The sequence below is a fragment of the Delphinapterus leucas genome, chromosome 10 (assembly GCF_059928025.1).
Source record: "Delphinapterus leucas isolate spDelLeu-1000000601 "Yukka" chromosome 10, BTC_Dleu_Yukka2, whole genome shotgun sequence".
NCBI classification, from domain to species: domain Eukaryota; kingdom Metazoa; phylum Chordata; class Mammalia; order Artiodactyla; family Monodontidae; genus Delphinapterus; species Delphinapterus leucas.
In genome coordinates, this window is record NC_143138.1 from 58,745,611 (window position 1) to 58,772,268 (window position 26,658).

Genomic DNA, 26,658 nt, shown 5'->3' on the forward strand with positions numbered 1-26,658 from the left:
TAAAAAGCATGTGATCATCTCAGTGGATGCAGAAAAAGCATTGGACAAAATTCAGCATCCATCTGTGATAGAAACTCTCAACAAAGTAGATAAAAGGAACATGCCTCGACATAATAAAGGGCATATATGACAAGCCTGCAGCCAACATCATATTGAATGGTGAAGAGCTGAAAGCTTTTCCTCTAAGATGAAGAACAGTCAAGGAAACCCACTGTCACCACTTTTATTCAATTTAGTATTGAAAGTCATAGCTCGAACAATTAGGCAAGAAAAAGAAATAAAAGGCATCCAAATTGGAAAGGAGGAAGTAAAACTGTCACTGTTTGCAGATGACATGACTTTATATATAGAAAACCTTAAAGACTCCAGCAAAAAACTATTAGAACTGATCAACGAATTCAGTTGCAAAATACAAAATCAATATACAAAAATCTGTTGCATTTCTACACGCTAATAATGAACTATGAGAAAGAGAAATTAAGAAAACAATCCCATGTACAATCACATCAAGAAAAACAAAATGCTTAGGAATAAATTTAACCAAAGAGGTGAAAGAGCTGTACGCTGAAAACTGTAAGACATTGATGAAAAAAATCGAAGAAGACACACATAAATGGAAAGATATTCCATGCTTCTGGATTGGAAGAATTAATATTGTTAAAATGTCCATACTGATGCAGACCAGGGTTCTTGGCCTTCCCCAATCAATAGAAATGGACTAGAGGCCAGACAAGAAATTCAGGCAAGGCTTTACTGGGGCTCCTGCAACCGCAGGAGGGAGCGAAAACAAGTGACAGGTTCCCTTGCTTGCTCCCTGAGGGCGGGTGAGCTGATTCCTTACATGGGTGAGGGTGGGGCTGTATTCAGGGGTCGGGCCAGAGGGTGGGCTTAGGTGTTTTGCCCACCCTTCGGTGGTGTTGTGTACAAGGGGTGTGCGCAGTACCCTGCCTTTGTTCCTGACACCCTGTTTTTGCTCAGTGCTCTTCAGAAGTGGCAGTTGGGATTTTTGGTCTTTTTTTCTAATCTTTTTGTCCATAATTTGCCCCAACTGCGCATGTACGCAGTTGTTTTTAGTCCCTTATAATCTCTTTATTTTGTTGCTCGAGAAGATGTTTGTCCAGGTGCAAGCACTGCAGCACTGCAGCAAAGGGTCCCAGGTCCCAGCCTGTCCCAATACTACCCAAAGCAATTTACAGATTCAGTGCAACCCCTATCAAAATACCAATGACATTTTCACAGAAATAGAACAAAATCTTAAAATTCATATGGAACCACAAAAGACCCTGTAATGGAAAACCCTCAGTCTTCTACTTTATGTATAGGGAAAAAGCCAGCTCTTCCCTACTTTCTTTCTTGTGTGTCTCCTTTACCTTCACAGAAAACACTTCACTTCAGACACTTTTGGACACCAAATACGTGGAGGTTTTTCCACTCACCAAGCAATTTTACTCAGTTATGACACTGTCTACCCAGAGGTAGTATCAGATCCCATAGGTTAAGACTCAGTCACACAGGATGTCCCACCATACACACTTCAGACACCAGTCGCAAGCCCAGGTTGGACTTCAGATGCCATTCTCGAGTACCAGCTTGTTACCTGTACCTCTGACTTACTTGCTATAAATCAGAGGTGCCCACGACCCCCTCTACAGGTTTGATTAATTTGCTAGAGTGGTTCACAGAACTCAGGAAAAGTTTACTTACATTTACTGGTTTCTTATGAAAGGCTATAGTAAAGGATATAGATGACCATCCAGGTGGAAAGGATGCATAGGGCAAGGTATGTGGGAAGGGGTGTGGAGCTTCCATGCCCTCCCTGGGTACCCACTCTCACGGCATCTCCATGTGTTCACCAACCTGGAAGCTGTCCAAACACTGTACTTCTAGGAAGGCTTTATCACGTCAGCATGAAAGATCATTAACTCCATTTTCAGCCCTTCTCTCTTCTCAAGAGCATGGGAGGTGGGGTTGAAAATTTCAATCTTATAAGATTAGCTTGGCCTTTCTGGTGACCAGCCCACATCCAGGAGCCCACCCAGAGTTACCTCAATAGAGGAAAAGACACTCCTGTCACCTAGGAAACTACAAGGGCTTTAGGAGCTCTGTGTCAAAAACAGAGGTCAAAGACCAATATTTGAAAAAGAGATGTTCCTAGTGTTCTTATCACTTAGGAAATCATAAGGGTTTAAGTAGCTCTGTGCCAGGAACCAGAGACAGAGACCAAATATATATTTTCTATTATCTCACAGACTCTAAATAGCCAAAGCGATCTTGAGAAAGAAGAGCAAAGCTGGAGGCATTACAGTCCCTGCTTATAAACTATATTACAGGGCTCTAGTAATCAAATAATATGGTATTGGCATAAAAACAGACACATCAGTGGAACAGAACAGATAGCCTAGAAATAAACCCATTCACATGTGGTTAATTAACTTATGACCAAGAGGCAAGGATATACAGTGGAGAAAAGGCAGTCTCTTCAATAAATGGTTTTGGAAAAGCTAGACAGCCACATTCAAAAGAATAAAACCAGACTGTCTTATACCATACACAAAAGTTAACTCAAAATGGATTAAAGACTTGAATCTAGGACCTGAAACTGTAAAAGAGAGTGGCATCCTCCTAGAAGAAACCACAGGTGGTGAGCTTCTTGACATCAGTCTTGGTAATGATTATTTGGATTCGACACCAAAAGCAATGGCAACAAAAGCAAAAATTAACAGATTGGACTACTTCAAACTAAAAAGTTTCTGCACAGCAAAGGAAACCATCAGCAAAATGAAAGGGCAGCTTACTGAATAGGAGAAAATATTTGCAAATCATATATCGGGTAAGAGGTTAATATCCAAAATATAAAGACCTCATACAACTCAATAGCAAAAAACAATCCAGTTAAAAAATGGGCGGAAGATCTAAATAGACGTGTTTTCCAGAGAAGACATACAGACGGCCAACAGGCACATTAAAGGTTCTCAACATCACTAATCATTAGAGAAATGCAAATCAAAATCACGGTGAGGTGTCACCTCACACCGGTCAGAACGGCCATCATCAAAAAGTCTACAAACAGTAAATGCTGGAGAGGACATGGGGGAAAGGGAGCCCTCCTACACTGTTGGCGGGAATGTAAATTGGTGCCGCTACTATGGAAAATAATATGGAGTTTCCTCAAAAACTTTTAAATAGAACTGTCGTGTGATCCAGCCATTCCACTTCTGTGTACTTCTCCAAAGAAAACGGAAACACTAATTCGAAAAGACACATGCATTCCTGTGCTCATTGTAGCATTATTTACAATTGCCAAGATATGGAAACAACCTGTGTCCATCGACAGGTGCATGGATAAAGAAGATGTGGTGTATACACACACACAAATGGAATACTCTTAGCCATAAAAAAGAATGGAATCTTGCCATTTGTGACAACATGGATGGACCTTGACGGCGTTATGCTAAGTGAAATAAGTCAGAGAAAGAGAAATACCATATGATTTCACTTATATGTGGAATCAAACAAAACCAAGCTCATAGGTACAGAGAACAGATTGGCAGTTGCCAGAGAGGCAGGTTAAAGGGGGTCAAAAGGCACAAACTTCCAGGTATAAGATAAGTAAGTCATGGGGATGTGATTGAGGTACAGCATGGTGACAATAGTTAATAATACTTTACTGCATAGAGAGTAAATCTTGAAAGTTCTCAGCATAAGAAAAATACTTCATTACTATGTATGATGACGACGGTAACTAGACTTACTGTGGTGATCATTTTGCAGTGTATACAAATATCGAATCATTTGTTGTATACCTGAAAGTAATATAATGTTATATGTCAATTATACCTCAGTGAAAGAATTAGCATTTCTATATGTTGACTACTCACCACATACTGGGTGTGACAGTGCTGTGTCACACGAGGAAAGTGAGGCTCCTATGGCTCAATGACGTGCACAGCATCCTGCAGGAGGTGTCTGCACGTAGGTCCGCCTGACCTCCGAGCGTGTGCTTTCCCATGGCCACCGTGTGTGTTCACAGAGCACCACCAGCAGGGTCACGTGGGGAGAGCATCGTGTAAAATGAAGAATCTAGAACTTGGCTCTCAGCCCTGACGTGTAGTCCCTGAAGGTCAGTTTCTTGCCCTTGAAGTGATTGACTTTAATTTAAAGACTCTCTCAGATTGTTTCAGCTCTAAAATCTCTGCATAGCAGACATGGCAACAGGCATCACTGTCCACCAGGGAGTCCTTACATGGAAGCTGTAGCCCCTGTGTCCTCCTGTACATACCCAGTTGAGCTTCATAAGGACTGGAGCATGGTAGGAATAAAGGAAGACGATGTTCTGGGGGACATGGAAGAGGCATGAACCTTCCAGGGACCCCGGCGGAGAGGCGATAGAAGCAGCAGCCCCTGAAGGGGACACATTTCAGAGGCCAAGTCCAGACAGGGCATTGGCAAATTCAGGCTGGTTCAAAGCAAAACGAGATGGGATAGAACTTAAGCCCAGTAGTGTCAAAGAAATGCCTGTCTTTTTTTTTTTTTTGCGGTACGAGGGCCTCTCACTGTTGTGGCCTCTCCCATTGCGGAGCACAGGCTCCGGACGCGCAGGCTCAGCGGCCGTGGCTTACGGGCCTAGCCGCTCCGCGGCACGTGGGATCCTCCCGGACCGGGGCACGAACCCGTGTCCCCTGCATCGGCAGGCAGACTCCCAACCACTGCGCCACCAGGGAAACCCAGAAATGCCTATCTTTACTTTACAGTTGGGACTCAAGGAAGTGTGATTAAATATAACTAGTTATTAACTCATTTAGTTCCGTACTGGACAAGTTGTTCCCATGGCCACAGCATCTACATTAGAAGGGGGAAAAAAAAACTATAAAGAAAACAAAGACTTGGAAGGAAGCAGACAGTCTGTGAATGAAGAACCATCTCAGGGGTCACAGGCTCATGTCACATATGTACTGTAGCCGTGAACACATCCTGCCACCACCAGGGTGAAGGGGAAGAACTCTCCTCCCCTCTTGTACCTGTGGCTTGAGATCCCCATTGCCATTGAGCCTTGAAGACTTTTTGTTTTCAATTTCAGAGATTCTTCCAGTGTCCACTCTACCTATATATGTCTGAATATAAACAGTGGCTGGGGAGACCAGGGAGGAAGGGACAGCTCAGTTGGCCCCAGACTGCACTCGCTTGCTGCAAGACTTCACCATCTGGTCTCCTGAGCCTGCCCTCCTTGCCTGGTGGGGTCAAGTGAGGAGGCAGGGCTCCTGGATCAGCTGTGTCACTGACCAGCCAAGCATTAGGCAGGTGACCCCAGGAGGCTGATTTTGTGTCCTTGCACTGCGGGAGAGCCACCACCCTTATTATGATCCCTGGCATGCACCGTGGCTGGCCTCTGTGGCTTCTGATTTAGAGGTTACAAATGTGTGTTTCTCCAGCGTGATTTAAATTCTCACTTGATGGTCCACTTAATGTAAATGAAGTAAGTGTACAGTGAAAGTAAGTGTACAGCAAGTAAGTGAAACCGCAATCTCAGGGTATCACTTTGCTTCACAGGCCTCAGTTAGAGAACATTCCCAGGCACACAGTTGTTAAGTGTGGCTTGATTTTTTGTTTGTCAAGTGATCAAAATAATTGTTGAAAAAAACAAAACAAACTCCAAGTAAAACATAACCCTCCTACAGGTTGCACTTCCTTTCACAATCATCAAATCTATCCTAGAAATGGCTTGAAATGTGCCTCCGATCGGGAGGAGAACAAGCTTACAAGCTTTATGGTGGGTAGTGACGCCTGCTGCCATATCAGGAAAGCACAGATTTTAGAGATGAGGGAAGCTGAAAGAGCCTTTAAATTCAAGTTAATCACTTCAAGGGCAACAAGCCTTAAGGCTGGATAAGATGTTTTCTTTGGTGACACAGAGGTTGCCAAAGCCTTGAAAGCTAGCTTTCTCATCATCCCAGTGACAAATGACAGTCTCATCACTCAGTGTCCTTCACCAGTGAGGGGCCTCTTCTGTTAGCAAATGCCTACAATGGAGATTATATATATTTTTTAAAATAAATTTATTTATTTATTTTTGGCTGCGTTGGGTCTTCGTTGCTGTGCACGGGCTTTTCTCTAGTTGCAGCGAGAGGGGGCTACTCTTCGTTGTGGTGCGTGGGCTTGTCATTGCTCTGGCTCCTCTTGTTGCGGAGCACGGGCTCCAGGTGCGCGGCTTCAGTAGTTGTGGCATGTGGGCTCAGTAGCTGTGGCTCGCGGGCTCTAGAGCACAGGCTCAGTAGTTGTGGTGCAAGGGCTTAGTTGCTCCGTGGCACGTGGGATCTTCCTGGACCAGGGCTCGAACCCGTGTCCCCTGCATTGGCAGGTGGATTCTTAACCACTGTGCCTCCAGAGAAGTCCTGGAGATTATATTTTTAAAGGGAAGGGCTGGTGAGGCATTCAGCTTAATTTATTTGTAACCCTTAAAATTATTTCCTTGTGTTCTTCTAGTTTAATTGACATTTTTTTCAAACCACTGTTTCATTATGTGGTGAGATAGAAGAAGAGGAGGTAAAAATTTTTTCGTGTTTTTATAGTAATCAGTTACTCTTAGCTCTCTGTTTTAATTGGCTCTCCTAACATTTTCCTATTGCTTTTTTACCCTGTACACTTCCTTTAGATTCAACTTTCCATTAACCTTTTAAGCCCAACTCCTTATTCACTTGACTGATCTTGGGAAATAGCCATGTGGATAAGAGCAGAGGCCCAGGCTGTCTGTGATGACGGCGTCTCCCAGTCCTGCCGTGTGTGTGCATCCTCCACGCACCTGGCGCAGATCCTGATCAGGAGCACAGTGTGCTGGTGTCACAGGTGCTGCGTCTCTCAGGGTCTGGCAGTGACTCGTCAGGGTTAGGGCCTGAAGATGCTGCGAGAAGCCTTCTTTGAAACTCCAGAGGAGGCTCCTATTCATTTGTGTTATCGAGACAAAGGCAGATTTTGTGAGGCTTTCTCATCTTTTGACAAACATTCATATGAATTAATTGGTTAAGTAACTAGAGTTTTCAGTCTTTCTACGCACCCTGTACCAAAGGACAGCAAACTCTGGCCAAAGGACCAGAGCTCTGGCTGCTTCTTAACAGCGTGATGTTGGCGCACAGCCACACCCATTTCTTTATGTATCGACTGTGGCTGCTTTTCACACTGTACGGAACGGCAGGGTTGAATAGTTGTGACGGAGACATACGGCAAGAAAACCTAAAATATTGACTTTGTGGGCCTCTAAGAAGTTTGCTGACCCTGCACCAGACTAAGAGAATCTATCATTTTGTTTTCTTTAGGGAAGTAATGGATACATATGGGGATGGAGGGCAATATCACAAAGTCCAAATAGAATAATAAAGTAAAAACAGTCTCCCCCGTACCGTTCTTTAAAGTTGAAATATAGTTGATTTACAATGTAGTCTTAGTTTCAGGTGTACAGCAAAGTGATTTGGTGCTCTGTGTGTGTGTGTGTGTGTGTGTGTGTGTGTGTATGTATACACACACACACACATATACTTTTTCAGTTTCTTTTCCATTATAGTTTATTACAAGATATTAAATATAATTCCCTATGCTGTACAGTAGGTCCTTGTTGTTTATCTATTTTATATATAGCAGTTTGTTTCTGCTAATCCCAAACTCCTAATTTATCCCTTCCCCCCACTTCCCCCTTTGGTAACCACAAGTTTGTTTTCTATGTCTGTGAGTCTGTTTCTGTTTTATAAATAAGTTCATTTGCATCATTTTTTTTTAGATTCCACATATAAGTGATGTCATATGGTGTTTGTCTTTATCTGACTTACTTCATTTAGTATGATCATCTCTAGGTCCATCTGTGTTGCTGCAAGTGGCATTATAGCTTTAAAAACTTCACTTAAAACATGTGTCTCTTGATTTGTCAACTTTAGGTAATATTGTGTCCTCTCATTGAAGATGAGGCTGTTAACGTAATCTTCCTTTGTCTTCCACTGCCCTCTCCTCTCCCCACTTTTGTTGGCTCTTTTATTACGTTTACACTGCAAATTATAATTGGCTATGATTTGTCTCCCAGTTGGTGATAAAAACAGAAGAATGAACATTTATAATATTATGAATATTAGATACTATTTAACCATTAGCATGATTGAACCTGAAGAGAAGGAAATATAATCCTAGGATTAACACTTTGCTTCTTAAAGGAGAACCTTGTAAGCATTCAAATCCAAAGGGTTTGTTTTCTTTTAGCCTCTTATAAGTCATGGTCCGCTTGCTTGTGTTTCTTATTTTCCCTGTCATTGTCTTAGATTCCATTTACATTTTCCTGGAGTAACTCCTCGAGTAATTTTCTTTTTCATATAGCACATGTGGGCAGTAAACTTTGAGTTCTTATGTGCTCTCCAAATGTCTGCTTTTGTCCTCGAGGTTAGCTCTGTTTGTTCATCTTGGCCATGGCATTTGTGGTCCTCAGCTTTGTGACACTGTCTGGTGGTTGGGATGGTGAGACGAAGAGCTGCTGCGGCTTCCCTCTGCCAGCGTGGGTGTGCAGATCTGTTCCTCGGAAGGGCTCCCTGTGCTAGGAGATTCTATCAATACATGAGGAGGGTCCCTGGGAGGTTCATGAGCTGGGAACAGACTGGCCACCCAGGGATTTGACTGACCTCACTCTGAGTCTGAAGAACTTGAGCATCTGCCGTCCTGGGCAGCAGTACCCCTCCTTGTTTGGCTTTCTTTTTTGGTAGGGGGGATTGTTGGGGTTTTTGACCTGTGAGTCTGTTAATTGTGGAAAAAGCACGTAACATACAATTTACCATCTTAACCATTTTCAAGTGTACAGTACAGTAGTGTTAACAATATGCTCATTGTTGTTCAACAGATCTCTAGAGCTTTCTTATCTTGCAAAACTGAGACTCTCTACCTTCTTTTTAAATGGCTGAATAATATTCCCCCATATGTATATACCACAATTTCTTTATCCATTCATCCACTCATGGACTAGGTTGCTTCTACTTCTTGGCTATTGTGATTAGTGCTGCAGTGAACATGGCTATGCAAATATCTCTTCAACATCCTATTTTCTTTTCTTTCTTTCCTTTTTTTTTTTTTGGAATATATACTCAGAAGTGGGATTGCTGTATCATATTGTAATTCTGTTTTTAGCTTCCATACTGTTTTCTGTAGCAGCTGCCTAATTACTTCGGCTAGGATTTCCAGTGAGAGAGGTCATCCTTGTCTCTTCATGATCTTAGACGAAAAGCTTTGAGCTTTTCACCATTGAGTGTGTTGTTAGCTACGGGCTTTTCATATATGGGCTTTATTATGTTGAGGTACTTTCCTTATTTTCTTCTTGTTGATTGTATTTATCATGAAAGGAAGTTGAATTTTGTCAAATGCTTTTTCTTCGTCGATTGAAATGATCATGTTTTTTTCTTCATTCTGTTAATGTGTTATATAACATTTATTCCTTTTCATATGTTGTACCATCCTTGCATTCCAGAAATAAAAACTACTTGGCTATGGTGTATAATCCTTTCAGTGTGCTGCTGAATTCACTTTGCTAGCATTTTGTTGAGGATTTTGGCATCAATATTCATCAGGGATATTGGTCTGTAGTTTTCTTTTCTTGTAGTAAGTTTGTCTGGTTTGGGTATTAAAGTAGTGCTGACTTCAGAGAATGAAATGAATTTGGAAGTGCTCCCTTATCTTCAATTTTTTGTGGGGAGAGTTTGAGAAGGATTGGTGTTAATTTCTCTTTATATATTTGGTAGAATTCTCAAGTGAGGACATCTGGTTCTGGGCTTTCTGCTAGGAGATTTTTTGTTACCGATTAATCTCCTTACTAGTTCTGTATCTATTCAGACTTTTTATTTGTTCATGATTCAGTCTTTGTAGTTCGTATGTTTTTAGAAGTTTATCCATTTTTTTTTCTAGGTTATCCAACTTGTTGGCATATAATTGTTCATAGTAGTCTCTTACAATCCTTATTATTTCTGGCATCAGTTATAATGTCTACCCTTTCATTTCTGATTTTTGTTATTTGAGCCTTTTTTTTCTTTGTTAGTCAAGCTAAGAGTTTGTTGATTTGTTGGTCTTCAAAAAAACCAACTCTTAGTTTCATTGATTTTTTTTCTATTGCTTTTTGTTTTCTAATTCATTTATTTCTGCTCTAATCTTTTTTTATCAATTTATTTATTTTATTTATTTATTTTTGGCTGCGTTGGGTCTTCATTGCTGCATGCAGCCTTTCTCTAGTTGCGGCGAGCGGGGGCTGCTCTTCGTTGTGGTGCGCGGGCTTCTCATTGCAGTGGCTTCTCTTGTTGCAGAGCATGGGCTCTAGGCACACAGGCTTCAGTAGTTGTGGCACGCGGCTCAGAAATTGTGGCTTGCGGGCTCTAGAGTGTGGGCTCAGTGGTTGTGGCACACTGGCTTAGTTGCTCTGCAGCATGTGGGATCTTCCCAGACCAGGGATGTCCCCTGCATTGACAGGTGGATTATTAACCACTGCACCACCAGGGAAGTCCCTCTACTCTTTATTATTTCCTTCCTTCTGATAACTTTGGGTTTAGTTTGTTCTTCTTTTTCTAGTCCCTTGAGATATAAAGTGGGTTGCTGATTTGAGATATTTCTTCTTTTTTAATGAAGGCGTTTAAGACAATAACTTTCACTCTTAGTTCTGCTTTTGCTGAATCCCATAAGTGTCGGTATATTGTGTTTTCGTTTTCTTTTATTTCAAAATATTTTCTAATTTCCCTTTTGATTTCTTCTTTGGCCCATTGGTTGTTGAAGAGTTTGTTGTTTAATTTTCACTTATTTAATTTTTCAGTTTTCATTTTGCTGTTGATTTCTAGTCTCATTCCATTGTTGTCTAGAAAGATAATTGATATGATTGCAAATGTTCTTAAATTTGTTAAGATGTGTTTTGTAGCCTAATAGGGGATCTATCCTAGAGAATATTTCATGTGTGCTTTAGAAGAATGTGTATTCTGCTCTTGTTGAGTGGAGAATTCTGTCCATGTCTGTTAGGTACAGTTGATCTATAGTGTTCTTCAAGTCCTCTATTTCCTTGCTGATCTTCTGTCTGGCTGCTCTATCCATTATTGAGAGTGGAGTACTTAAATCTCCTACTATTATTGCATTATTGTCTACTTTTTCCTTCAATTCTGTCCACTTTTGCTTCATATATGTGGGTACTCCAATGTTAACAATATATAATTATTGGTGGTGAATTGACCCTTTATCATTGTATAATGCTCCTGTCTCTTATCTCAGTCTTTTAAAGTCTATTTTGTCTGATACAAGATCGCCATTTCTGCTTCCTTTCTTTTTATTTTTTGGTTACCATTTGCATGTAATATCTTTTTCTGTCCTTTCACTTTTATCCTGCATGTGTTCTTACATCTAAAGTGAGTCTCTTATAGATAGCATTTAGTTGGATCTTGTTTTTTGGGGGTTGTTTTTTTTTTTTTGTGGTACGCGGGCCTCTCACTGTTGTGGCCTCTCCCGTTGCGGAGCACAGGCTCTAGACGCGCAGGCTCAGCGGCCATGGCTCACGGGCCCAGCCGCCCCGCGGCATGTGGGATCTTCCCGGACCGGGTCACGAACCCGTGTCCCCTGCGTTGGCAGGCAGACTCTCAACCACTGTACCAGGGAAGCCCTGGATCTTGTTTTTTTAATCCACTCAGCTTATCATGTCTTTTGATCAGGGAATATAATCTATTTACATTTAAAGTAACTACTGGTAGTAACAAAATTATTATTGCAATTTTATTCATTTTTTCTGTATATCTTATAGTTATTTTGTCCTTTGCCTCTCTTGATGTACTCCTTTGTGTTTTGTTGATTTTTTTCGTAGTGACTTGTTTTTGATTTCTGTCTCATTTTTCTTTTATGTGTTTTCTATAGGTATTTCTTTGTGGTTACCATGGAGAGTACATAAAACATCTTATAGTATATATAGTAATCTATTTTAAAATAATAGAAACTTCAGTCATGTACAAAATGTCTGCTCTTTTACATCTCCCCTCCAATTTGTTATTGATGTCACAAATTACACAATTTTATAGTTATAGTTATTTTTATGAATTTATCCTTTAAATTCTATACCAGAATGAAAAGTGATATACACACCACCATTACTGTGTACTGTATTTGTCTATTTATTTACCTTCACCAGAAAGCTTTATATTTTTATATGCTTTTGTGTTGTTGTCCAGCATTCTTTCCTTTCAGCTTAATGGACTCCCTTTAATATTTCTTGCAAGGCAGATGTGGTGGTGATGAATTCCCTTAGCTTTTGTTTATCTGGAAAGGTCTTTATTTCTCTTTCATTTTTGAAGGGCAGTTTTGCTGGATATAGTATTCTTGATTGGCAGGTTTTTTCTTTTAGCCCTTTGAATGTATCATCTTACTCCCTTCTGGCCTATATTTTTTTCTGCTAAGAACTCTTCTAATAATCTTACGGTAGCTCCCTTGTACATGACGTGACACAGTCTTGCTACTTTCAGGATTCTCTCTTTGTCCTTTGATGGTTTGATTACAGTGTATCTCAGTATGGGGTTCTTTGGGTTCATCTGAGTTGGAGTCTTTTGAGTTTCTTGAATTTGGATGTCCAATTCATTCCTCCCATTTGGGAAGGTTTTGACCGTTATTTCTTCAAATAAGCTCTCTCCCTCTTTATCTTCTCTTTCTGAGATTCCCATAATGCATACATTGGTAATACTTGCTGATGTCACTAAGTATCTTGAGCTTTCTTCATCTTTCTTGATTCGTTTTTCTTTTTGCTCTTCTGACTCAGTAATTTCAGGTGACCTGTCTTAGAGTTCATGGATTCTTTCTTTTGCTTGAACAAGTTTGATGTTGAACCCATATAGTGAACTTCTCAATTCAGTTATTGCATTCTTCGGTTCCAGAATTTGTTTAGTTCTTTTTTTGTTGTTGTTGGTATTTTCATTTTGTTCACACATCATTTTCCTGATTTTGGTTACTTGTCTGTGTTCTCTTATAATTCATTGAGCTTCTTTAAGATGATTGTTTTGCATTCTTTGTCATGTACTTCATAGATTTCTGTTTCTTTAGGGTCTTTTTTTGAGATTTATTATTTTCCTTTATTGTGTCATATTTCTGTTTGTTAGCGTTCCTTGTTATTTTTTTGCTGAGATTTGGGCATTTGAAAAAACAGCCATCTCTCCCAGCCTTCACAAACTAGCTTCATACAGGCAAAGACCTCCATCAGTCAGCCCAGCTAGAGATTCTGGGAATGTCTCAAACATTCTGGAGATGTGTCTTTTCTAGGCTTGTGCCATGTATTTTCCCAATTAGGGAAGTCTGCTGGTTTCTTTTTTAGGAGTTTGTAATCTCTTCCTCCCTCTGGTCTCTGTCTTCAGTACTGCAGGTTCTCTGGTATTTCAGCAATCTCTCCTTTGTTTTTATTGGCCCCCCCCCAGGCATCCAAAGTATGCAGGATCCTCTCCAGTGCCCTGAGTCTAATGAGACAGAAACCAGTTCCTAGGGAAGTCCCTTGAAAAGATGGAACGTACATTGAATGTACGTTACACGTCTCTATTCACAAGTTGGGTGTTTTCTCCCAATTGTGCTGAGCTGTGCCAGCTTGGAGGAAAGGTTATCATAGGTGAAATCCAACAGCTTTTCTTACTCACTTACTCATTCTAAAGCAGCTGTTTTTAGCTTTGTGCTTCCCTAGAGTACTGTAGCTTCTTAGCTGTTTTCTGAAGTTCTCACGAAGGCTTTTTGGACTGTATGTTGTTCTTAAGTCAGTGTCTCTGTGGGGGAACAAGGTTTGGGACTTCCTATCCTGTCATACAGCTGACATCACTCTGGTCTCCAATTCTTTAAATAAGAGTCTGGTATGACCTTAGGCTCAGCTTCTCTCTTGGGCCTGGCAACCCCACACAAGGAACTCTCCCAGATCACATGCTTTCTTTAAAGGGCAGGTTTTTGGCTTTAGTGCAAGTAGAACTTGCAGTCAGTCTGTTATAAGGTGGCATGAGAAAGGGCTTCCTATGGCCCCAGCTTTTCTGAAGGTAGTTCTTTAATGCATTCACTTTGGTGCTGACTCCCTGCCCCAATCCTTTCCTTTTGTGGGGTTGAATCTGACATCTTCTTCTGAGGCTCCTTTGGGAGGACCTGCCTTTGTCTCAGGAGACTTGAGCAGCACTTTCCACTCCATAAGTTCTATATTCAGAAGTTCTGGAAAATTCTCTTGTTTTCCAGTCTTGTTCTTTTTAGACTATATTTCTGTCATTTCAGGGGACCCTGGGGAGGTAGAAGAAGTACATGTGCATGCTTGATCTACCATCTTAAAATGAAAATCCCTGATTTTTTTTTTCCTTAAGAGCCTAATTCCATAATTTTTTTCAGTCTCAGCTTCGTTAATCATTTCTTATTAATTGGTACTTCACCTTCACGTTTAGTTTGTCCGATAATCAGCAGAGGATGCTTTTCTGAAGGACTTTTCTTTTATTCAGTGAGCTCTGAATGGAAAGAGGTAATGTGGCAGACCTACCACTGTAGAAATCAAATTAACTTTTCAGAATTCCATGAATTCAACTCTAATTTGCATATTCTATTTCAGAAGAGACAGGGTTGGGGACACACTGCTACAAACACAGCTGCTACTGTTGATCATATCATGAATTTTCTAGTTTTTTAAAATAAAATGGTTCCTCTCACTCTCTGTGCACCTGGCACGAGACTCCCAAGAGTCTGACAGCCCTGCAGTGACCACAGGTGAGCGACACAGTGATGGTGGAGTGGGCAGTACTTTACCGCTGGCACCAGAAAACATGTAGCTTCTGAGTGTCAATTTTCTCTGGCCCCGTTCTTTTTCCCTTTCCCAACCAAGACGCCCTGTAATCATTACCTGAACTATATTGTCATGGGTAGCCAACTTCTTTGTATTTATTAGTTTAAAAATTCTGCCCATCTCCCCACCCCACCCCTCACTGTTTCTCTTCTCCTTTACTTTGTTTAGGATAAATTTTGTGAGTTTCACTCTAAAGGAAGATTGTTGGTGAAGAATCACAATCATGGCCCATAAAATGTCTTCTCTTTTCATAAAGAGGCTATGAAAAGCCAATCCAGCTATTCATTTTGAGTGTGTTTTTCTTCAAATCTGAGCAGATTTGTATTTTATCTTAGGCTTTCTCTTATTTATGAAAACAAGTAAAAATAGCTAAAATTCTTTTCACAATTTTTTTTCCTCTGTTCAGTTAGTGTAAAGTAGTTCCCAGCCTTGAAACAGATTTTCTGTATGAAAAATATAAACGAGATTTTAAACATTAATCTTTTGAAGCACAGTGCTATAAATGTTATTTAGGTTTCTAGGCTAGACTACAAAAGCTTATTTAAATCCATCATGATGCTCAACTTGAATTCCGGATCCTGGGTACAAGAACCCACTAAGAAGAAAGAGGGGGGTAATGTATCCTTTCCTGATCATTCAGACAATGTTGGCTCCTCTCTGCTTCTCTTTACCCCTCTTCCTTGAAGCTGATACCCTGTGTTGCCTTCCCCGCCCCACTCCCAAGGTCTCAAGGTTATTGGGGAGGGGGAGTACAGAGAGAGAGTGTTTGCTAACCCCAGCTAATTAATTAACAGGTATCTGTGAATGGTGATGCTTCTTAACCCTGCCAGAATATTTTCCCTTTTTAAAGATGGTGTGTGTTACGCCACATAAACCTAAAATTGGTGAAACTTCTGAGAGTGTAGCAAAGTGGGGGGGAAAAATCAGTGTGACAAGGTTTTGATAGGTAAGGTGGGAGAAGGCCACCACTGAAGCAGTCTGGCCCTGCATCATTGTGCTCCGTCATTTGCAGAATGTGTGATTCCTTTTGCCAGCTTCTTGGACTCCCGATTAAAAGGCGGACTCTCTGAGCTGCAGGTTGTTTGGTCTGGGTCTGTTTACTGGGCATGTGGGCAGTGGTGGCCAGGTGGGTTAGGAGCCTGGCAGGGCACGTGTAGTTCGATTTTTAAATGAGTGGAATCCCTGCGTTCTTTTTCACATAAGTGTTTTTTACCCCGTACAAAAGTAACGCATGTCTGTTAGAGACTAAAGATACAGAGGTTGCCCAGAGTGCCACCATCCAGACAAAATTTCATGTGAAGATGTTGATATTCCTTCCAATCTGGTTAATGAAGTTGGCATTTGTATTTTGTTCTCTGAGACACTTTTTTCTTTCTACTGAAGATTATGATTACCTGTTTTGAGGAAAGGATATTTAATGATGATTTGCGATTAGCTCTGCGAAAGAAAAGTGAGAACGCGATGTGTAATTCCCACCTCTCCTTCCTCACTTTAAGTATTGAATTGCATATTCTAAGCAATAAATGTGTTTTAAAATCCTTAAGTCTCAAATTAGTGCCCTTAACTGCTTCTGTCCCTCGTGGTCAGCTCTCTCTCCTCGACAGGGACCGCATCAGACCCCCTGATGGTTTATGGCTAAGCCCCTGCCTGGCCCGGCAGCCTGGCTCTGTGCCTTGGAACTTCTTCCAGGAGCTTCACCTTTGGCCATTCTCTTGGTTCCATCCCCAAAACATCTCAACATGTTTAGGACTTATACCTTTAAAGAACAAACACCTGGCCAGCACAGGTCTCTGTCCAGGTGCCCCCTCGTCCCTCACCCCTCCTTTGCAGGAAGACTCTCTGAACCCTGTGGTCGGCACCTCCCTCCTCCAGCCTTGCCTGCCAGTCCCTTCCCAGCCCACTGAGTCCTGCTTCTGCGACCACTCAGCCGAAGCCACTCCCACCAGGGTCACCAGAGGCCTCCGGGTGGATAAACCTGTATGTTCCCCCTCAGGCTTCATGTACTTGACCCTCCGACACCCTCCTTGACTGGCTTCTTTCTCTCCCCTTTGCTTCTGAAACTCCAGAACCTCCTAGATTTCTGCCAGTTGCCGCCTGCTGCTTATCAGGCTTCTTGCTGGCCCCTCTCCCTCGCTCGTCATGCATGTTTCGGTTCCCCCACTTCCATCCTCTGCCATCGTCTTGCCATCTCGTCTTTCCTCTCTCTCACCACACAGCCTTGCAAATCTCGTCCACTCCCATGGCTTTATCTGCCACTTACACACATACAGCAGTGACCCAAATCTCTGCCTCCTTGACTCCGCTACCGTACTGCGTGCTGGACGTGTCCACTCAGACACTCCGTAGACGTCTGAAAATCCACAGCCCGCGCAGACCCCTTCTCCCCTCTGGCCTGCCCCCCGTCCTGTGCTCAGCAGTTCAGTGCATGAGGCGTGGCGGTCTGGCGAGCCTGATGCTAATGAGCCCTCCAGCACTCCTGGAGCTTCAGCCCCACTGCTCTAACGCACACTCAGGTCACCCTGCTCCCTTGCCCGCACTTCCACACTCGTCCACGCCCCTTGCCACAGACAGAGAAATCTGATTGAGTCATTCCTGTGTTCATGCTTTCAGCGCCTCCTCTGCTGCCTGTGTCCCCGGGCTCCTGGTTGCCTCTGCAGCCCCTCTCTTTTCAGCCCCCATCCCTTTGTCCGTTTGCCCTCTCTCTGGACGCACTTCAGCCCCCTCTCCTTGCCTGGCTAACTCCTTCTCATCCATCATGTCTCTGTTCAAACTTATTTCTTCAGGAAGCCCTCTCTGACCTGCTGGTCCAAGCGCTCGTGGTCTCACGTGTGTACCCTGCCAGTAACACTCCCGCGTGGCGTTGTGATGGCCTGTCCTTACCCATCTCCCCACCTAGACTGTGCGCCAGGACATCAGCCCTTTCGCTGCAGTGGCCAGCACAGCAGTCATGAATGGAGCGATGGACACAGGGCTACTGCCCTGCTGGCTTCTGGTGGTGTGGGAACCAGTGAAGAGTGCCGGCTCTGCAGCTTGCGGGGCTCTTCAAGGAGCGTGACCCTGGGGTTGTTACGTGGGACGTGAAAAGCTTGAAATAAGCAGGTCTGCTAGGAACTTTTTTGCAAATGTAGTTCCAAAGAAAATGATTTCTCTCCATATGGGCTTTTAAAAGCATTTATTATAGAATATTTGGGAGGAAGTAAACCGTAGAGAACCACTCATAAAAGCTCGTTGCTGCATAAGTGTTTTAACCCTGTTAAAATGACTTCCTGTTTTAACTAATACTGTCTAATGAATACCAACGTTTTTTCAATTCAAGAGAGCTTTATGAACATTTCCTATGGAAACTATGAGCACCGAGGTCTGTGGCAGCCTTGCCCAGTCACCCAGTAGCCAGTCCTGGTTCCCAAACAAGAGTTGACACATCTTACAGGTCCCCTGTAAGGGAAGTGCTTGACGGGGTCTCCTTTCTCAATAATTCCTCCTGAGACTCCAGAGAAGAGAAAATGGGGACAGATTTGCTAGGAGAGATGGGATGGGGCCAGTGACCGGGTCATGGTGGGGCTCTGGCAACTTGAGGACACACAGTTTCTGAAAAATACGTATTTCTTTCCATTCACTAATTTGTTTATTTCTTGTCTAACAATTCCACTGAAGAGTTTAAGTCTTATATAAAGTTATATCTCAGTGCTCCAGTGGAATGATATAATGACACAGTATAGCTCTTTCTAAATTATTCATTTGTTCTTTATTATCTCCAGGTTCCTGTTAATTCAGTTCACTTAGTTCAGAATTATAACACATGATGTCATCTGTTTTCTCTTCTTGTTTTCACACTATAGACACCGAATCAGTATCTTCCAGTGCCTTCTTTGGTCCTGGTAGTCACATTTCAGTGAAGACTGCCCATCCCTGGTCCGCTCCAGATCTCCTGCTAATACCAGGCAGTGCCTGGCCTTCCCTGGGGTTCTGCCGGTTTTCAAGTTTTTGTATTGAATTATTGCTTGTTCCGGCACGATGCTGATTTCCTTCATTATTTCATGCTTCTCCCAGGAGATGTCCACATGTTATTTATCCTTCATCCCCCTTTTGAAAATATCACAGTAAGGAATTCACTTGTTTTTTTTCAGCTGTCTTCCTTTTCTGTCAATAATTCAATGCAACATTTCTTACAGCCTGTTCCATCTCCTTCACTGATTTTCTTAATGCCTTTTAATTATTTCCTACCTTTAAAATATATTATCCAGCCTTTAATATTTAGTAATTCATGCTGTCATCAAAGAGGCAACTTTAAGGATCATTCAGCTTCCTGTGGGTCTTGATCCTGGGTCACAGGATGGAGGCAGAATTAGAGAAACATCGAGTCGAGGCTGTGCATCTGAGGAGCAGGCTTACCAGGGGAAGCAGTCCTGTTGGCTTATTTCTGCAGAGAAAGAAGCATAATTATAAACCTCATATTATTATGTTAGAAAAGCTCTGTATGGTGTTGGTGTAGAAGGGAAATAAAATAGCCAGGTTCTAAGTTTCCCATGTTATAAAGGATGCGTTTTACATAATATAAAGGATACACTCTACATTTCTGTGTACATTTCTGCCTCACAATATGTGGAGTCCGCAACACAAGGTAGCACTTTACAGTCGATCAACTCATCAATATTTATTGATTGTCATTTCATGAAAGAAACTGCACCAGACACTACTGGGGATGCAGAGGATACAAGGCACCAAAAGGCACATGCACGTTCCACGTAACTCAGCCTGAAGTACAGCACAGGGGAGGATGTTGTTACACAAAGAGCAACGTTTGGCTCTGCACACGTTGCACACTAAATACATTGGGGATTAAGACATGCATTAAAAAAAGCATTTGGTGGGAGACTTCTCAGAATAAACTTTATTTTTCACTGAGAGTAGCATATGGTATCATTTTAAAGGAATAACTGATTTTAAAAGAATAAAGCAAAGTAAGTCCATAATTCTTGAATGGGCCACAGTGGGATGGATTAAATATAACTCATGGACCTGGTTGATCTGTGATACATCCCAGGCCAGTAATTAGAAGTGACCCAAGATTAACGAGAAGGATCACGGTGTTGAGGTGCTAATTTGTCTCCTCGCCCGCATGGTCTAATGTGTCCCTGTAACGTGTGCTCTTTCTTGTTTTCAGCACGCACTCCTGGCTTTGAAGTTCATCCTTGCGTTTGCCATACCTGATAAGCCACGGCATATCCAGATGAAACTGGCCAGATTGGAATTTGAATCTTTGGAGGCACTCAAGCAGCAGGTAAGGGCAACTGTCCTGAAAATAAAAATGTATTTCTTTAGCAAATGCCAGGAAACATAAGTCAGAGAGCTCACTCTCAGCTTTTACTTCAGCCTTGAAGTTACCAGTTTAAATAAGTATAGAAGATTCCAGTTTTTAATTTTTGTTTATTTATCTTATTTTTGGCTGCGTTGGGTCTTCGTTGCTGTACGCGGGCTTTCTCTAATTGCGGCGAGCGGGGCCTACTCTTCGTTGCGGTGCGCGGGCTTCTCATTGCGGTGGCTTCTCTTGTTGTGGAGCACAGGTTCTAGGTGCGCATGCTTCAGTAGTTGTGGCACATGGGCTCAGTAGTTGTGGCTCATGGGCTCTAGAACACGGGCTCAGTAGTTGTGGCTTACAGGCTTAGTTGCTCCGCAGCATGTGGGATCTTCCCACACCAGGGCTCGGACCTGTGTCCCCTGCATTGGCAGGCAGATTCTTAACCACTGTGCCACCAGGGAAGTCCCTCAGTTGTGTTTATTTTTTTTAATTTTTATTTCATATTGGAGTATAGTTGATTTACAGTGTTGTTTGTTTTAGGTGTACAGCAACCTGATTCAGTTACACATATCCATATATATATATATTCTTTTTCAGATTCTTTTCCCGTTTAGGTTATTACAGAATATTGAGCAGAGTTCCCTGTGCTATCCAGTAGGTCCTTGTTGGTTATGTATTTTAAATATAGTAGTGTGTATATGTCAATCCCCAAACTCCCAATTTATCCCTCCCCCTACCTTTCCCCTTTGGTAACCATAAATTTGTTTTCTAAGTCTGTGAGTCTGTTTCTGTTATGTAAATAAGTTCATTTGTATCATTTTTTTTTGGATTCTGCATATAAGTGAGGTCATATCTTTGTCTTTCTCTGACTTACTTGACTTAGTATGATAATCTCCAGGTCCATGCATGTTGCTGCAAATGGCGTTATTTCATTCTTTTAATTGCTGAGTGATATTCCATTGTATATATGGACCACATCTTCTTTATCCATTCATCTTTCAGTGGACGTTTTGGTTGTTTCCATGTTTTGGCTATTGCAAATAGTGCTGCTATGAACACAGGGGTGTGTGTATCTTTTTTAAAAATTAATTAATTAATTTTTGGCTGCATCGGGTCTTTGTTGCTGCGCGTGGGCTTTCTTTAGTTGCGGCGAGCGGGTGCTACTCTTCGTTGTGGTGCACAGGCTTCTCATTGCGGTGGCTGCTCTTGTTGCGGAGCACGGGCTCTAGGCGCGCGGGCTCAGTAGTTGTGGCACACAGGCTTAGTTGCTCTGCAGCATGTGGGATCTTCCCGGACCAGGGCTTGAACCCGTGCCCCCTGCATTGGCAGGCGGATTCTTAACCACTGCGCCACCAGGGAAGCCCCTGTTTATAGGCTTTTTGCTGATGGCCATTCTGACCGGTATGAGGTGATATCTCGTTGTAGTTTTGATTTGCATTTCTCTAATAATTAGCGATGTTGAGCATCTTTTCATGTGTCTCTTGGCCGTCTGTATGTCTTCTTTGGAGAAATGTCTATTTAGGTCTTCTGCCCATTTTTTGATTGGGTTGTTTGTCTTTTTAGAGAAGATTCCAGTTTAGGATGGCATAACAAAACCAAATTCCTAATAATATGAGCAACAAATAGGTTTAAAGAACTAAACTAAGCAAAACAAAAATATTCAAGCAATGTTAAATGAAGACTAGAGCTGGCATTCAGCAAAAGAACCAGACAGAGATTTCCAAGAATCTCCCTGGGGCAGGTCCACAGTCCCCAAGTCTACCTTCTACAGAAACATTAGGGGAGGAGAAGTGAGGAATTGGAATCCTGAATAATATCTCATAGAGCACGAGAGAGAACGGGAAAGAGTGGGCAGAAGCAGCAAAAAACTGCCGTGGAGGTAGAATCCTCTTCCTGATGATTTCCACATTCTACCAAAGGATCCCCCCCACCCCTGCCCCAAAAAGAAAGAGAGAATTTAAAAAGCCATGCTGGAGTTCACCATTTTGGTGATTTTCTACCTGTGACAGAATGAGAGTCGGGAGACAAAAGATCCCTAGATGCCTAGAGCTGGTCATCTGCAGTCATACATAGGAATTTAACGAATGAGAAAATCAATAAGACAGAGTCATCTGAGGGGACAAGCTCTGGGTCCAGGACCTCTCTGACCCACGCAGCCCTGTATGCTTCCAAACCACCTTTTACAGGAATATTTCCTTTTATATTCAGGGAATTGGGAGGAAAAAAACTTGAAGAGGACCCACCCAAGCCAACCTTCTGATAGAAGCCCGGGCTACAAGGGTGGTGCTCCAGATAGGGGAACCCCACATTGGGGCAGAACCTGACCCTGATTAGGTGGGGTGAGCCCAGCAGAATAAGACTTGTGATCAGAGTACAGAGAAGAGGGAGAACCCCGGGTCCACCGCGTTTGCTGTTCTGATGTTTGTCACAGTGGGTGAGGAGACTGAATTAGCTGTTTCCTAACTGTACGGCAAAGTCACTTTGGGCCTGTGGGCTCACCAGTGTGTTTGTCTCTTAGATGGAAGCGCAGCATCATGCTCAGTAGTGAAACACCAGCAACATTCACAACAGTGTCAGGAGACCCATTATCACTACTGACGTTTAGCATTGTTCTGGAGGCGTAATCAATGTAGTTACACAAGAGGAAGAGATAAGTTCAAGGAACCCGGAAGAGGCAGAGTTATCATTACTTGAAGATTATAAGATTATGTGTCTAAAAATCACAAGATAAATTCTTACAACAACAGGAAAATTTGAAAAGAAGCAGGTTGTAAAGTTTGTCTAAAATCATTTGTTTCCTTTCAAAAAAATAGTAACCAGTTTGAGAATATTATTGAGAGAAAAGTCCCATTTACAGAAGAAACCAAAATAAAATCTGTAGGTGGTAGTTTATGAAAACTATGTGGGTAATCAATGTGAAGAATACTTTTTAAACTCTACTGGGATCAAAAGATTCAATCTTGTGAAAATGTAATGCCAAGTCAAATATATAGAAATAAACATTTGAGAATAGCAAGGAAACTTCTGCAAAAGAAGGAAAATGAGGCCTCTAGTTCTGCCATATTAAAGTGTATTTTGAATAATTCAATCGTCATGGTAATTAAATCCATTTTGAATGAGAGGAGAAATGGACAGGTCAGTGGAATAGATCAGAGATTCCATAAATGGACCCAAATAAAAATAGGACTTTATGGTAAAAGTGACGTTTTATGTCAGTAGGAAAAAAGAAAGATTGTTACATGGTTTGATGATGACAGACAGTTGTTTGGGAAAATTATTACACTTGATTCTACCTCATTTCTTATGTACCTCTCTCCCCTCCACCCAACAAAGTTCAGATGGTTGAGAAATTTAAACGTAAAAAACTTAAACCATAAAAGGTCTATTAAAAAGCATGGGTACTTCTTCCAGTGGGAAATGCCTTTCTAATCAGGACACAAATCCCCGAATTTATAAAGGAAAATATTGATACAGTAAGATACAAGAAAATTTTAAACTTCTGTACCACAGGAAAAAAAAAGAAAATTGAAAAGATAAATTGGACAAACTGGGGAAATAATGTGCTCAGCTCTCACTTGGAGGAGAGGGCAGAGAGGTAGGATGGACGGGGAGGTTCCGAACAGTCTAACGTTCCTTAGACTCTGCGAGGAACACAGACTGTTATGAGGGCCTCAATGTTGAGATTCTCAGCTTAGATGAGTCCTCTTTCCTGAACATAACCGCCTGAGCGCGCTCGGGAGTCCTGCTGGTCCCTCCTGGCTGTCCATGGCCACACCTCCTCACCTCTCACAAGGATCCTTCTTCCACATTGCAGAAGGAAGCCACACCTCTCACCGTTTGGAACCCTACCATGTGCCTTGTCCCCAGAGTTACCCCCCCAACCAAGTAACAGAACCTTTCAAAATGGAGGTGTCGGGCTAAGCTGCATTCGATAAAGGCACCCCAATCTCCTGCCCTCCATCCCCTTAAGAAATGCATTTCCGAACTATAGCTAGAAATTTATGTTCAATGTTTATCAAAATGTGTACTCTGTTTATATAATTTTTATCATTTATGCACCAGTAATAATTGTAATGATCAGTCAGTCCAGAAGAAGATTTTAAATACCTATCGTGACACTTCTGGTCATAGGGAATTTTAAAGGCTTCTTAAGTTTCAATTTTGAGCATCTAATGATTGCAGCAAAGTATTAGAAAGAGATTGATGAAGACTTTCAAGCAAAACAAAAATTTATTAAGTTAAGATTCTTTGGGAGAAGTGGAAAGAAAATATTACTTCAAGGAAGAAAAAGAAGGAAAAGCACAATTTTTACTATTAAGAGCATGTTCATGTATCTTTTGAATGGGTGATGGTGGATATCACGTCACTATAATGTTTAGCATTTCTTGGATATCTTTAAAAGAGTGACCTCATAGTTTATTTTTAAGTGTCAATATTTACAGTATGCTAGAAAATATATTTTTGCAACTGTTTTATTTATGATGAAAATTTTAGATGTCAACTTAAAATTGTGTGGGAGGGCATTTGGCATCCAGAAATTTTAAGTGTTATGTAAGCAGAAACATTTTTTTTAAATTGAACAGCATTGTCTCTGGAAGAGTTTTGGTAAATCAGGTTTCTCCACTGAATACATTTCTAGTGAGGTTTTAGAGATTGGGGCAGGCTGGCCATGTACACACCTTCACTCCAGGTCAAGGCAAGATCTTGCTTCATGTCAGGAAAGACTTTCCTCTCCTCTCACTCAGGATTTCACCCTGCCATGTATTTGTCTAAAAAGCAAAGGGTCTTTCTCGATATTGCATATGACTAACGTGTCTCTTGTTACTAAAGTCCTACTTCAGAGCTGTCATGTTTGCTTTGGAGGGACTGGTGGATATTAGTGTTTACTATGGATGTGACTAAATAACCTCCCAAGTCATCTCAGCTCCTAGATTCCCGTATCTTCAGATACACCCCACCTGACAGTAAAGCAAAGTCCAAGGTCGACGACAAGTTTTGTTTATGGTCATCTTCACTGGGAAATGAAACATTAACCAAAATTCTATCTTATATTATATAAAAAGAAAAAAAATCTGAGTGATTTTAAGTCTCTTTGGGGTGTTTTCTCCTGAGGGCATAGATGTGATTCTCTGATTAACATCCCCTTCTAAGAAAACGTGATTTTGGTGCCGATTTTGCTGTTAAGGTTCTGGTGGGACAGAGATGTCCAATACGTGTCCACTCAGTATATTTATCAAATGCCTCCATAGAAGGGTGTTCCTGGCTTGTGCTAATAGGTGACTTAAATTTGTGCACATGCAGCTCCAGTGTCTCGGATCCATCAAGTAGGCAGGAGGCCATGATGAGTACCTGTGGTTTCCTAGGGCCTTGACTGCAAACCCAGGAAAAGCTTTCCTCTCCCCACCTACCGCCACTGCTTGTTTTTGTTAAAATTACAATCTGAGAATAAAAGGTCCAGAGTAAGACCTGGACAGAAGGTCTTCTTTTGCTCACTCTCTCTCTCCTGCGGGCCCAGGGCTTTGCTGCATGGTTGACACTGCTGCCTGGGCCACCCAAGTTCATGCTGCTGCCAGTCGGAGACAAAGATTTTCTTCACATTTCCTCTTTAGTCTCACTGTTCAGAGGTCCTGAAAAGTCTGAAAGGTCCTAGGTATGGAAGGTCACCCACTTTGTGCTTTTCAAAAACTCAAATTCACTGGCGTGTCTTCAGTTTACTTGCTCAACCAGTGTCATTTCTAGGATATAGAATCTTTTCTTTGCTTTTTTTTAAACTCTGACATTGAACTGTCTGCTTTGTAAACAAGTGGAGCCTCACCTCACTGGGCTATTCCCATGGACCAAAGGCAGAGAGCGCTTCTGCCATGTCTTCTGGTCAGTTGTGGACCGTGATCAAAAATGGAGTCACGGAAAACGTATTTAAGAATAAATCCCATTAATGCCTAGCCTGTCCCCAGACTCTTTCACTGTTAAGTGACTAGAAATTGACGACAAGCTTGTCAATAGAAATGATTACTCATGAATAATTACTGTATTATGTTTAATTTGTATTTGAATTGCTACCTTTCAACTCAGTTCCCATTTTATGGACAAAATGTGATTGGGAAGTGAAAGTCATTGGACAGTTCTTAAATCAGGCTGTGTATCTTGAAAGTAGAACTTGCAAAAAATGCATGAGGCTGGGCCACACACCATGAAGACTGGTCCCCTGAAACTAAGGTGGAGCCCAGATACCTACATTTTCAAAACTCCTCCTATTGCTCCACACCCCTTCCCTCAGCCCCTACCTCCCAGCAGAGATGGATCCCAAGCGCCGTCAGGTGAGCAAGTTCTGGGCCAAGTCCTGCCACAGGGAATGAGTTGGGTAGTGTCTTTGCACCTCAGCTTTTTTGTTTTATAAAATGAAGGTCAGTGGGAAGGGCCAGAAATGTACGTGTTTTACCCAGCACCCAAGTGATTCCAATGCAGGAGCCGTGGAGCCCACTGGGGGAAGTGCTCTGTGGTCCTGGCTATTCCTCCAGCTCATGGCAGGGAGGGGGTCGTGGTGAGTGTG

The 26,658-nt window shown here is 42.0% G+C and overlaps 1 protein-coding gene across 4 annotated transcripts in view; it reads left to right on the plus strand.

Annotated features, from left to right (window-relative positions):
• Positions 1 to 26,658, plus strand: part of ANO10 (anoctamin 10) — a 236,714-nt gene that overhangs the window by 158,941 nt on the left and 51,115 nt on the right. For all 4 annotated transcript variants that reach the window (XR_016394704.1, XR_016394705.1, XM_022553843.3 and 1 more), the window contains exon 12: positions 19,974 to 20,090. Coding sequence is in view for 2 of the 4 variants with exons in the window: in XM_022553843.3 (XP_022409551.1) it covers positions 19,974 to 20,090 (117 nt within the window). In the remaining 2 variants the exon portion in view is untranslated. The remainder of the gene's footprint in view (positions 1 to 19,973; positions 20,091 to 26,658) is intronic.